This window comes from Oryctolagus cuniculus, chromosome 7 (genome assembly GCF_051225735.1).
Source record: "Oryctolagus cuniculus isolate XC-2025 breed Fujian yellow rabbit chromosome 7, ASM5122573v1, whole genome shotgun sequence".
Lineage (NCBI taxonomy): Eukaryota > Metazoa > Chordata > Mammalia > Lagomorpha > Leporidae > Oryctolagus > Oryctolagus cuniculus.
This window is the reverse complement of record NC_142873.1, coordinates 130,228,140-130,241,698: the sequence shown is the minus strand read 5'-3', so window position 1 is coordinate 130,241,698 and position 13,559 is coordinate 130,228,140. Positions and strand designations below refer to the sequence as shown.

The window sequence follows — 13,559 nt, the reverse complement described above, 5'->3', positions numbered from 1 at the left end:
GCATGCAAGGGGCCGCCAAGGACCCAGTCTCTCCTCCCTGCCTCTTTCCACAGCAGCTCCCACTGGGCAGACTTCTAGCGTCGCCACTGCTTGCCTTTCTTCCTCGCAGGCCCTTGGGGAAGCAGCCACTCTTGGGAGCATTTGTGTCTCGTGTCTCTTGTAGGTCCTGCCACATGAGCCCCTGGGAGTCTAGAGCCTTCCCAGCAGACGTCCTGGTGTCTGTGTTGTCTGTACAGGCATGGACATTTGTGTGAACGTGTGCCTGTTTGACCTGGCCTTCCTCCAGTGTGTTCTGCTGCCCTGCTAGGGTCGGTTCCAAGACCACGCTGGCTCTGTTCTTTGGGACAATCAGGCTTCTGGAATGGACCAGGTGGGAGCCTGTCCCCTGGGCGGGTCTGCGTGCAGCCTCGCCGTAGGAGCCAGCTGTGTTCTGTCCCCAGCCAGAGCCTTCATGCAGGGGTTCAGACTGAGCCTCTGTGGGTACGTTGCTTTGGCTGAGCCCTCGCTGTGTTCCTGAGCCCAGGAGAGAGGGCCTGGGGAGCATGCTGGGGTGTCCAGTCTCTGCTCTGCACTCAGCCCCAGGGCCTCACACTGACCACATGGCCCCTTCCTGAGAACACATAGGGTCTGGTGTGCAAGATGCCTGGCAGGGCCCCCCTCCTCTTCTGGCCTTCACTTAGTCCTGCTGCACAGATGGATGGCATTGAAAGTTAAACCATCTCTGCTCAGGGGATTTGTGAGGGAAAGGAAGCAGCTTCCTTGCAGCAGTGGTTTCATCACCTAAGTGCCTCGTGCAGCTTTACCAGGGCTGCCGTCTGACTGTTCCCTTAGCGCACAGCACACGGGTGATGGCAACGCCAGGCCCTGGGGAGTGAGAGGCCACCACTTTTGGGCAGGCTTGCAGAGGGAGGCTGCCGAGTTCTCATCACGGGCTGCTGTGGACCAGACCCAGGGTGCTACTGCAGAGGACTTGGGCACAGCCTGTGGGGAAGCAGGGAACTCAGAGAAGCTGGTAGTGATGGGTGCTGTGTGCTTTGAGGCTCATCGAAGACACGGGAGTGGGAGCTGTGGGGTGGGAAGCCCCCGCCCCCTTGTTGCCAGGTTCCTGGCACCAAGCTTACCCAGGGCCTGTCAGGGAAGGAGACCCCAAGCCAAAGAACATCCCAAGTGGCAAAGAGGGGTGGCCTTGTACACAGCACAGCCCTCACGGTGCTGTTCCCGGCCTAAGGGCTGACAGGTCCGTCTGAGAGAGGAGCCATTGGATGCCCCTCCTGAGAACCCTCCCCCACCCACCCAGACCCTCCCAGACACTGTCTGGTCAAGGACATGGAGGTCCCAGGCCTCTGCAAGAAAGTCCCTGTCTGCTTTCGTCTACTCCAGGGAGAAGACAGGTCCCGCAGGGCCCCTTGCAGCCCCAAGCAAGCTGCGTGGCCACGGGGCACACGTCCCGGGGTGGGGCTGCGGGAAGCCCGCTGGATGGACCCCTGAGTGTCCTCCTGGCCGGGCAGTATTCTCAAGCCCCTGACTTGTGGCTCCTGCCTTGGCAGTGCAGTGGCGGGTCTCTCTTGGGCTCCGGTGAGCCCGGCTGCCGTGGTCGGCTGCTTGGGCGCTGACCTGGGGCACTGTCTCCAGTGTTTCACACTACTTGGATCTGTGGGCCACCAGTGTCCACATGTGGTACGCTCATGCAACTCTGATTAGCTCCTGCCAGGGCCCATCCCCTACCCACTCCAGATCTCAAATCTGCCTTCCTGGCGCCACTCCCACTCGCTTTTTGGCAAGGAATGGGGTTCCTTTAGTTTCGGCTTCATTTGCCAGAGACTCTACACCAGCCAGCCTGGCTTCTGTTGTCGGTGCCACTCACACACACACCCCTCTCCTGATGTGGAAGAACCAGTGCCACATCTCAGTCCCAGGACCTCCCCCCATCCAGGCCGCATCTGAGTGTACACACACACGCACATCTGAGGCTGTGTGCACACACATCTGAGGCTGTGTGCACACACACACCCCATCACCACCACCACCACCACCAGCAGCAGCCTGCCCCATGGATTTGAGGTGGGCCTGCTGTCCTGAGGGATGCCTTATACCTCAGAAGCCCTGTTCCCTGGGACTTTGCCTCTGGGGTCCCCACCCCTATGGTCTCTCCTGTTAAAGCTCCGTGCCCTCTGCCCCCAGCAGTGCTCAGAGCCTTTCAGCCTCAGCTGCTCTGGTGGGGCACAGCCTGTGTCGGGCCAGCCACCGGCTCCGTGTCCTGAACCTGCTGGCAGGTGCGCAGCCATGGAGGGGCCGGCTGTGCTGGCCTCTGCTCCTTGGAGACTTTCTTCCATGGCAGGCTCCTGTCAGCCCCCAGTGGTCAGAGGCCGTCTCTGAGCTCCAGCGTGTCAGGGCCTGAGCCTCTGCCTCTGGGCCTGTGTGGACTCCAACCCAGCGTTTCTCAGCCTCCACTTTGCGCTAACTCAGTTATGGGGGCTGTCCTGTGCGTCAGAGGGTGTTCAGTAGCAGCCTCCCTGGCCCGGCTGATGCCAGTGGTCCTCCCTGCTCATCCACCCTTGGAAACCAGAACGTCTGCAGACCCTGCCTCAGTCACCGGGGGTCTTGCCCCCTTGAGAGCCACTCCTTCCTGTGTGTGTGCGCGAGTCCTGACTTGGCTACAGTGTCTGCCTCACCTCTGCCCCCGGTTCCCAGGGCTGCCACCGCCTCTCCCTGCCCCAGTGGCTGCTGCATCCAGTGGGACAGTGTGTTAAGGTGCCCAGTGCGGCACCAGGTACCCAGGAAGCCCTGGGTCACCAGTAGCCACTGCAGCTGTCGGGGCAGCGCTGCAGGAGACGCGTCGTGCAGTTCCATCCGACTTTGTTCACAGTTGCCCGCGGCTCCGCCCACAGTCCAGCAGGCCCAGGCACGCTGGGTGGACCAGCCTCTCTCCATCACCATCTGACTCCCTCCCCAGTGACTCATTCTCTCCTTCCATCCACAGCGTCTCTCTCTTTCTCTGCACACAGCTGCCAGGGCCAGGGAGCCTGGCCTACCTGTACCAGGGCACCAGCCTTCCTCTGTTCTCTGCAGGGAGCTGACACTCTGGGCCACAGCTGACTCCAAAGGGAGTGACGCCCCCTGCTTTTCTCCCCACAGGCACCCAGACACACCCCTCACACCGGGGCTGTGCGGCACAGGCTTCCTCGAGATGCCGGGGGTCTAATGGCTCGTGTGCCCTGGTGGGTTTGTGGGCTGGGTGGGCGCTGACCCCAGAGCCCAGTTCACCGGGTCTGTCTGAGCCGTGGGGTGCGTGTGAGGCACGGGGGCCTGTCTGTGCCCCACCTCCACCCCTCGTGGTTCGCCCCTGGCACCTGCTGGCGGGCCCCAGCCCTGTCCGCCGTGTCCTCCATGAGTCCTGAGTCTTCTGTGAGCGGTGTGGTCCGTGTGCGCCTGCGTGCACGTGCACGTGTGCGAGGGGGCACTGGAGTCTCGTCTCGTCTCCGTGCTGTGTGGGCAGATGAAGGTGGCCTGTTTTTACTCTCTCTGTGTTTCTCCTTGTCTTTTTTTTATTCCCTCCTCATCCTCATCGCACTCTGCCATCAACCCAAACTCTCATCTCTCAGATCAGCGAGAAGGTTGGTCCTTTTCACTTCTTATCCATCTACAGCCCGCCGCCCGCTGACCAGGTGGCCCATCAGTAGGGACCAGCGGGCTCGGTCAGCTCCCTCAGGCCCATCCAGCCATGCCTGCCCCCACCAGTGGGCCTCTGCTCCTCGCTGTTTGGGCCGGCAGGCAGGCAGGACCAGGGGCGGGTGGGCGTACCCCTGCCCTGCATGTCTGCTGCTTGGAGCCCCGAGATGCCTGTGTCTGCATGTCCCCTTAGCCGGGCTCCTCTGCTGGGGTGGGCGGGCAGGCATAGTGCATGGCACGAGACTGCACCCTTCCCTTCTGCCCAGGCCAGGCCGGCTGTCCCCTCCAGATGGAAGTCAGGAGTGGCTGGGGGAAGTGTGGTCGGGGAAAGTGCGAAAGCTGGAGCTCTGGATGCCCAGGGTGCTCCCACGGCCTCCACTCATCCTGAGGCTGCAGATGTTCAGGTGTAGCCAGAGATCCTGAGGAGATGCAGGGCAGAGGCCACTCCCCAGTGGACTGTCCCCTCCAGGTCCTGCCAGCACCAGGCAGAGTGCCTCTGCCCCACCCTCGGGGCCTTCCCTCAGTGGGGAGCAGCCCTGGGCTGCCTCAGGGGTGTGGTGTCCATGATCGGGAGAGGCACGGTCTTGGTCTCACTCGCTCACTGAGCAAGTCTCCCCTGCTGTTGTCTTTTCTCTCCCCTGCCAGATCCAAATTAAGATCCTCCCACCTGCCCCAGGCCCCTCTCCCTGAGCAGCCCAGCCCACTGTGGTTCTGGGAGAGTGATTGTCCATCAGCTGGGTGCTGGGCACTCAGACCCGACCTGCCCGTGCCTGGAGTGGCTAAACAGTCAACCGCGGCTCAGCCAGGCCCCCTGGGGGCTGCGCAGGAGCAGCCCCTGGCTTGGCCACCAGTGGAAAGATTCTAGAGACGGCCTTGTTCCCATTCCAGGGTAGTCTCATTGGGGGCTTGGTTTATGACTCCACCCTAGGGGCCAGACTCCCCTGCTACACCCAGTGCTGGGGTTGGCATTAGGGGCTGGTGGTCATTCATGTGTCACACGGTGTGAGGGGCAGAGGATGCTCACCCAGGTCCCGGGCAGAAGTTTAGGACAGGCTGAGCCACCTGGAAGCAAGACTCCACCACCTGGCCCCCTCAGCGGCAGCATCCCAGCTCGAGTTTCCTCCGTGAAGGAGAAGGGGCCGGGGCGAGGAGGGCTGCAGCCTGAGCTCAGGTGGCAGCCCCGAGCCGCCATCCACGCACGCTCCTGACTCTGGGCCATTTCCATTATACCATTCCGCTGACCATGCGGATCTGCTAGGGCGCTCGGAACACAGTCAGCAGAGCCTGCTCGGCCCGCAGCGCTGCCCCCACCCTCTTAGCCCCTGTCCCCTCCCTCCCCCCAACCCGCACCCCACCCTATGGTCCCACCAAAAATAAGCACATATACAAATATTTAACAGGAAGGCAGAAATGAGTTTCTAAATATTCCGGGGGGATTTGCCAGGCTGGTAATTTGTTTGGCGCTGATAATTGCATCTTACATTTTTCTAGCTTTACTTAAAACTGTGTGCCGGGTGCGCCGGCATTTAATTACCGCTCTGCGGCAGCCACAAGGTTATTTATTAAAGAGTTATTTTATCTTGATACAGTGGATCCTGCCCCTTATCCCCTCCCTAATGTTGTGTTATTTTCATCCGAGAAATTTCCACGAGTGAATGCAGATTGCGGGGCCGCCTCCCCCCGCGATTAGGCTGTCACTCCACCGAACGTCGGTCGGTGCCTCTGGGCGCCGCTCCGCCCTATCACAGGGGGTTGTCAGCGCAAATAATTAGGCTCAGAAGTTGCAGCTGAAATATAATCCAGAAATGGCAGGGCCCTGTTTGGGAAATTGTCTATAAAATGTCAGTGCTGGGATGCACGGGGAACCGTGATAGGCTGGGCTCGATAGAGCCCGAAACCAGACCCTGAGTGCATTTTCCCCAGCTCTGGTTTCTTACTTCCCTGCTGCTGCTTCTGCCAAATAGCTTGAGTCCAGGGAGAGCCCCGCACTATCTGGAGGCCTCACGCCCGTGACAGTGGGCGGGCCACCACGGGGCTGCCGGAGGGAGCTCCTCACTGTTGGTGTGGAGTGGCTGTCCAGGCAGGCCCAGGATCCCTGGAGAGTAGACGCTTTTCTTTGTGGGTGCACTAAGCTCCCTCGGCCCACGGGGACGACGGGTCCAGTTGGCAGGAAACCGTGCTCCAGGATTCCTGGCGTGCAGCAGAGGCCCGAGTCCTGGGAGTGCAGGTGTGCGGGACGAGCCTGGGGGCCACATTTCCTGGCAGTGGCTGGAGTTGCAGGCCTTGGCAGGGGTGTCCCAGGGGGTTGGCACAACCTTCAGGGCCCGTGGCGAGGTGTGCATCCTGTCCTCCAGGGACTGCTTTGGGGTAGGGCCCAGTCAGGTTTCTGGGGCCCAAGGCTTATTGACCACAGACCTGATCTCTTCGGCTGGGCTCTTGATTGTGGCACCCAGGGACTTGATCAGGCCCCAGGATTGTACCACTGATTTGGGTCAAGGTTGCAGCCATGAACTCTCTGCTGGCACAGGCCCTGGAATTCCCATCTGTGTGCCAACTTGAGCATCACCTTCCGCCAGCCTTGGCTGACCCCACAGCTTCTCCCCGGAGCCTCCTTTTCTGGTCTCTCTTTTCAGCCCTGTCAGGGATCAAAGGGGTGTGAGTTTTGCATCACATAGGCCCACCGCTACCGTGTGTGTAGACACGGGCATGGCACAAGTCAGTCTTCAGTCAGTTCCTTTGCCTGTCAATGGCAGGTGGTAGCATCCACGGCCTGGTGGCCTCCCGCACATAGTGGGTGCTCAGTTGTGGTTTCCATTCCCCAAACCCATACTGATACCTGTGAGGGAAGAGGAGGGCAGCCTCTGGCTGGGAGGACAGAGACTTGGTGAGTGAGCTAAGGCTGCTGTTCCCTTCCCTGGCAGGCCCAGGCATGGAAAGGAGGCCAGGGCACACGGACCTGCCAACCAGGCCCGGGTCTGGGGCCCAGGCTGTACCCACAAGCACCATACTGGTGACAGTTCCACCTGCCTCCTGGCTTCACCTCGTGCCAAGTGGGTGGAAGCCTCAGAGGGGCCGCTGTTGCCATGGGGCAGTTGCCAGCTGTGCCCCCAGGGTCCCCCTGTTCTCTGCCAGGGAACTATGTATCTGTGCCATGCTGTCTTCAGTGTGGGTCCTGGCACGAGGACAGATGACAGAAAGCTACTTGCTCCAGCATGAGCAAAGCAAGGAGATTCTTGGGTTAGAAACGCAGGTTGGGCAGGGCGGCGTCTGGGTGTGTTATCGGTTGGGTCAGGCATTTGTCTGTCTTTGTCTCAGCTCTGCTCTCCTCTGGGGGCTGCTCCATCCCCAAGGTTCTCCTGTGTGTTGCAACGGTGGTCTCTGGCCTCTTTGAGCTTAGCTACTCCCTTAGGGAGAGAGTGACCTCCCGGGAGTTTTTGTGAAAGACTAAAAGCTGTTTCTCGTTAGCCAGACCTGGGTCACTCACCCCACGCACCCAAGACTTGGGGGATAAGGGGACTCTTAAGGTGAAACCTCTAAAGAAAGCCAGCGTTCAAGCTAGGCAAAGGCAGAATTCTGGGTGTCTGTGACAGCCTGGGGATGCAGGGCCAGCCTATGAACCCCCGGGGACTCCCTGGCAAGGCTTTGCTTCTGTCTGGAGGACCCTGAGCAGGCAGGCTGTGGAAGGAGTCACACCCAGGGCCAGGAACTGCGGGGAAGCCATGCAGGGGTTGAGCGGGGGTGGAGCCAGCAGCCTGCTGCTTGTAGAAGGCCAGTTCATGGGGCTGGGGGAGACAGCAAGGTGGGACCACCCATGAAGAACCCAGTGCAGCAACCCCGGGAGGTGGGGGCTGCCCATGGGTTTGAAAGGTGTTTGAGGTGGCAGCACCGACAGGACCTGGTGGCCTGCTGCAGGTCTGCACTCCGAGCCTGTTTTGGCCCGTCTGTGCAGTGAGGTCACAAGTCCAACCTTGTGGTCTCTGCTGTTGACTCCGACTCTGATTCTGTGATCTGGGGCTGTGGAAGGAGCTTCTGATGTGGTGCCACAGGTCCTTTGCATGCCTGGCGTCCCTGGCATGGGTCCTCCGAAAACAGCGCTCCCAGGAGTGCCCTGGGGCTGCTTGGTCTTCGCCACCTGTCTTCTCTGGATGTCAGGGTACCCATGCAGGACACACCCTAGCCTCTGCCCACCAGCTGCATGCCCCAACTGCATGCCACGCATGCCTGCCTGTGGCCAGGTCGTGCCTGCTGTCCCTCCCTGTGCATGCTCCAGATGTCTGTGCCAAGCTTGCATCTTTGGGGGGTCGCGCTTCCAGGCTGTACCCTGGGCTGAGAAGCTCAGAACAGCTTCTGGTCAGGGGAAGTCCAAGGCTGGAGGGTGGTGGCCAGGAACAGCCGCCCTCCTCCTTGAGACCCTTGTTCATCGGCGCAGAAAACCGTCTGTTCAGCGCCCTCATCATGTTACCGCCATCGTCATGCCCATCCTGCCCGTGGACCACGTCCCTGGCTGCCCCGACCCCTTGCCTCAGCCCAGCCCGCCCGAGAGACAGGCCTTGACACTTAGGCTGTGCCTTGTGCACACCCAAGGCCCTGGCAGGTGGCCACACCGCTTGCCTCTTCCCTGCCTCTCTGCCCACGGCCTGGAGGTGGAGGCGGAGGCAGCTTCTCCAGAGAAGGTGGCCGTGTCGCTCCCAGACTGAGCCCCTGCCCTGCCCCAGCCGTGCTCTGAGGTCCCTCATGCCAGGGCCTGGCTCCGTCCCTGCTGCCCTGGCTAGTGTTCCTCTGAGGTGCATGGGAGGTGTGTCAGGAGCACACAGGGGTGGGCACTAGAGGACAACCTGGATTGTGGCCCTGACCAGGCCTAGACCTCGTGCTGAGTTCCTGTGTGGCCCTGGGCAGACAGGACTATTCTGGGCTTCAGTTTCCCAGGCTGTAAAATGGGAACTTGGTCGCGAGAGCGCTTGCTGAGTAAGACGTGCTCCAGATGGTCCCTGAGGGCGGGGCGACTCCTAGAGGGAGAGCGGGCTGGGAGGTGGGGAGCCGGGTCGGGGACGCCACCCCTCCTGCCTCTGATGTGGGTTTGGCTCTGGATGAGGGGCCCCTGCCCTTGCATCCGCCCTCGTGCCCTGCACGGCCTGTGAGTGCCTCTCTCCCTCCTCCCACAGTGCGGCGCGTGGCTCCTCGTTTCTCCATCCCTCCCAGCAACCAGGAGGTGATGCCAGGTGGCAACGTGAACCTGACGTGTGTCGCCGTGGGCGCGCCCATGCCCTACGTGAAGTGGATGATGGGGGCCGAGGAGCTCACCAAGGAGGACGAGATGCCCGTCGGCCGCAATGTGCTGGAGCTCAGCGGGGTCACGCGCTCAGCCAACTACACCTGTGTGGCCATCTCCTCGCTGGGCATGATTGAGGCCACAGCCCAGGTCACCGTGAAAGGTGAGTGTGACAGGTGCCTGGTGCCAGCGGCCTGGCAGGCAAGCGTGAGTTGGGTGCTGTGCACACAGGCAGCCTGAGGACTCGGCCTCTCCTGGGCACCCAGCTTGGACTGCCCCCGGCCCCTGTCTTGTTGGTGGCAGCCTTAACGAGAGCCGCTAACCTGTGTTGAGTTCTTGGTGGCAGGCGTCATGTCGCCATGGTTTGTTCTGCTTAGTCCCTGTGCTACCTGGGAATGAGAGGCTCTTAATGTTGTTATCTTACAAATGCGGGAAACAAGGCACAGAGAGGCAGCATCGTTGGCTGGGGGTCACAGGCCAGACACTTGAACCCTGGGTGATCTGAATCCCTGCCCTGCTAACCACTCCATACAAGTACTTCAAAAAGTTAGTGGAAATGGAATTAGAAGACTGTCTTGGCACAAAAAATTTTGAAATTGCATTTTTTCACAATATGCGTCTTCCGTGCACTTGCTGATAACCCCCTCATAGTCCCAGACCCTTGGGTTACTGTTTTTGAAGAAAATTATGAGTACATCTTCAAAATGTTTGTTTATTAGAGACAAAGCTTATTTATTAGAGAGAAAGCTCCCCAGATGTCTTCAACAACTAGGGATGGACCAGGCCAAAGCCAGGAGCTGGGAATTCACACTAGGTCTCCCATGTTGGGGAGCAGGAAGCCAGTTACTTGAGCCATCACTGCTGCCTCCCAGGGTCTGCAATAGCAGGAAGCGATAGTCGGGATCTGGAGCTGGGAATCAAACCTAGACACTCACATATGGGACATAGGCATCTTAAAAAAAAAAAAAAAAAAAAAAAAAAGGCAGAGTTACGGAGAAAGAGATCTTCCACCCTCTGGTTCACGTCCCAAATGGCTACAATGGCTGGGGCTGGGCCAGGCTGAAGCCAGGAGCTTCCTCTGGGTCTTCCACATGGGTTCAGGGGCCCAAGGTCTTGGGCCTTCCTCTGCTGCTTCTCTGGGTGCAATAGCAAGAAGCTGGGTTGGAAGTGGAGCAGCCACGACTCGAACTGGCACCCTTATGGGGTGCCGGCATGCAGGTGGTGGCTTTACCCATTATGCCATGCCTGCCCTTCCCCTTCCCCCTCTAAAAAGAATGATTGATTGATTTGAGAAGGAGAAACAGGAAAAGAGAGATCTTCCATCCGCTGGTTTACTCCCTAAATGGGGACATTATCCTGTGGCCCAAGGCAGGAGCCAGGAACTCCATCTGGGTCTCCCATGTGGGTGCTAGGAGCCCAAGCATTTGGGCCATCTTCTGCCACTTTCCCAGGCACATCAGCAGGGAGCTGAGTCTGAAGTGGAGCAGCTAAGACTCGCCTGGTCTGCCAGCATCACAGGCAGCCGCTTAAACACTGCCACAATGCTGACCCCAGGAGATGTGGGTATCTCAACTGGCATTTTTACTGCTGGGCCAAATGTCCACCCCACACCTTCAGGTTTTGCTGCCTCCAAGCCAGAAGAATGTGGGAAAATAGCAGCCATAGGAGAAGCAGGTTCTCCTAGGGCTCTGGGGACAGCCACACACATGTGATAGGGGAGTAGCACACCTGCATAGGGTCCTTCCTGGGCTCACTGCCTCCATGCTGCAGCTTAGGTGGCCTATGTAAAAACGAGTAAACCCAGATCAAGTGACTCCCTCTTAAAGGCAGAAATACCTTCAGTGGCTCCCAGTGCTCCAAGGACATGGCGGGGCCCTCGTTGTGGTCTCCAGGCCACTGGCATCCTGCCCGCAGTGCACACAGGCGCTCAGACACACTATGCTCTTCTGTCCCTCCCCCCTTGCCCAGCCCTTCCCGTCCTTGGCTCCATCTCCCCCTCCGGGTCTCAGCTCTGTGATGCTTTCTCTCCCTGGTCGTCTCATCCCAGGAGTCCTTGGATCTTTCTGGATCGCAGTCCTTGCAGGCATCAGAGTCATTGTTACTGACTCACTTTCTGTGTCTCGCTGGAGCATGAACTCCCTGGGAGCAGCAGTGTGACGTGTGGCTCTGTGGCCTCAGCCCCAGCCCAGTGCCTGGCACTGAGCAGACACTTAGTGCTCATCCGTGGAATGATTGTGGACCTGGGTCTTTACCTCCTTAAACTTGAGCCGAGCAGCAGGTGCCCCGTCACTCCTCCTAAACTCCGGGGCAAGTCCATAGGCGCTGTCTCACCTCCCACCACCCTGCACACACTCTCCACTGGGTGGACATGGACCGGCTCAGGTGCAGATCTCTGCTGCCCAGCCTGGGTGCTTTCTGCCCACCAAGGCCACGTCACCTCCCAGTCTGTGTGTTAGGTGGCTCATGTGGGCTGATGGGAGGATCCAGTGAGCCCCAGAAGTGACCTGTGTACCTGCCCCTGAGGGCACTGACCAGCCTGGCCACTGTCCCCCACTCAGCCCTCAGAGGCCGCTCTTGAGGGTGGGCTGTGGGTCATATTCTGTGGGGCGCATGAGGTACTGGGATGATCCCCAAGAGTTGGGGTGGCCCCTGGGGTCTTGACCTCAGGCAGTCCTGAGCCTTGCACTTTGTCCTCAGCTTTGCCAAAGCCGCCGGTCGATGTCGTGGTGACAGAGACGACTGCCACCAGCGTCACCCTGACCTGGGACTCCGGGAACTCAGAGCCCGTGTCCTACTACGGCATCCAGTACCGTGCGACAGGCACCGAGGGCCCCTTCCAGGAGGTGGATGGTGTGGCCACCACGCGCTACAGCATCGGCGGCCTCAGCCCGTTCTCAGAGTACGCCTTCCGCGTGCTGGCCGTGAACAGCATTGGGCGAGGGCCTCCCAGCGAGGCCGTGCGGGCGCGCACAGGCGAACAGGCGCCCTCCAGCCCGCCGCGCCGCGTGCAGGCCCGCATGCTGAGCGCCAGCACCATGCTAGTGCAGTGGGAACCACCTGAGGAGCCCAACGGCCTGGTGCGGGGCTACCGCGTCTACTACACTCCCGACTCCCGCCGGCCCCTGAGTGCCTGGCACAAGCACAACACCGACGCAGGCCTCCTCACCACCGTGGGCAGCCTGCTGCCCGGCATCACCTACAGCCTGCGCGTGCTCGCCTTCACCGCCGTGGGCGACGGCCCGCCCAGCCCCACCATCCAGGTCAAGACGCAGCAGGGAGGTAGGTAGGGGCGTGAGTGCTAAGCGCCGGCCGGACAGGCTGAGAGTGGGGAGCTCCGGGGAGGACGTGGGTGCTGGTTTCCTGGGAGGCAGGGTGAGGGTCTGCAGCTTCTTGTTCCCGGGGCTCTGCAAGGCTGACGCCTGTTGGGGGGTATTGCAGTGCCTGCACAGCCTGCGGACTTCCAGGCTGAGGCTGAGTCCGACACCAGGATCCAGCTGTCGTGGCTGCTGCCCCCGCAGGAGCGGATTGTCAAGTACGAGCTGGTGTATTGGGCCGCCGAGGACGAAGGCCAGCAGGTGAGCCGGAGCTGGGGAAAGGGCGGGAGGAGCACCTCCTGGGCCCTGAGCACCCACGCATGCCGGGCTCACCTGGGCAGCTCTCTGGGGCTCTGTGGTGAGGCTGTGAGCAGGGGCGAAGCTCTGAGGGCCCCCACCCTCTGTGGAGGGAGCTCTGTGGCTCCCGTGACAATGGCAGGTGCCCACAAGTTCCCCTGGGGCCATCTGTCCTTGGTGGGTCCTGTGGCCTGTGTGTTACGGACTTGGCTGTAAATAGCCTGTGGAGTCCCCGTGGCCTTGTGCCACAGAGCTAGCCTTGGGACCCGGGCAGTGGTGGGGGTGACGTCTGAGGTCAGAGTGGTCAGTGCATGCTTCCTACTCTTTCAGCACAAGGTGACCTTCGACCCCACCTCCTCCTACACCCTAGAGGACCTGAAACCTGACACACTGTATCGCTTCCAGCTGGCTGCCCGCTCCGATTTGGGGGTGGGCGTCTTCACCCCCACTATTGAGGCCCGCACAGCACAGTCCAGTAAGTGTCTCCAGGGGCCGCTGTCTGTCACTCCTGGACTGGGATACACACACACATGCACACACACTCAGCCAGGTGGGTGGTCGGGTCTGCTGGGCCCTGCCCTGGACTCTGATCTAGACTGTGGGTCTGGACCCTAGGAGAGGGACAGGTAAGTGCCCCAGTGTGTCCAGGTGGCTGCTGCCCCTCCCTGCTCCCTGCCCAGACTCCTGCCTGACCCCCATGCCCTCCCACACCCTGCCCAGGTAAGTTCTATGTCCGTGACTCATCTCCGCCCTCCACGGCCCTCCCAGTGGCCAGGCCGTCCTCAGTGCTGGGTCTGCCACGTCCCAAACCCGCTTCAGTGGCTCTCTTCCCTCCCCGTGTCCCACATCATGTTTCACCATCACCCCCTTTTCTCGTCCCCCACCATGAGAACCACGTGTGAGCCGCAGGGCCGACTGCAGGCGGGCAGGTCCGTGAGAATGTGACGCGGTGGCAGTGTGCCCACGTGCCTTTGTGTGGGACCACGTGGCCAGGGGCCTGTGTGCAGTGC

At 60.6% G+C, this 13,559-nt stretch overlaps 1 protein-coding gene across 16 annotated transcripts in view; it reads left to right on the top strand.

Annotated features, from left to right (window-relative positions):
• Positions 1-13,559, top strand: part of PTPRF (protein tyrosine phosphatase receptor type F) — an 84,737-nt gene that overhangs the window by 46,383 nt on the left and 24,795 nt on the right. For all 16 annotated transcript variants that reach the window (XM_051856577.3, XM_051856591.3, XM_051856590.3 and 13 more), the window contains 4 exons: positions 8,832-9,101; positions 11,636-12,217; positions 12,377-12,513; positions 12,880-13,024. In XM_051856577.3, the coding sequence (XP_051712537.1) occupies positions 8,832-9,101; positions 11,636-12,217; positions 12,377-12,513; positions 12,880-13,024 (1,134 nt within the window). The remainder of the gene's footprint in view (positions 1-8,831; positions 9,102-11,635; positions 12,218-12,376; positions 12,514-12,879; positions 13,025-13,559) is intronic.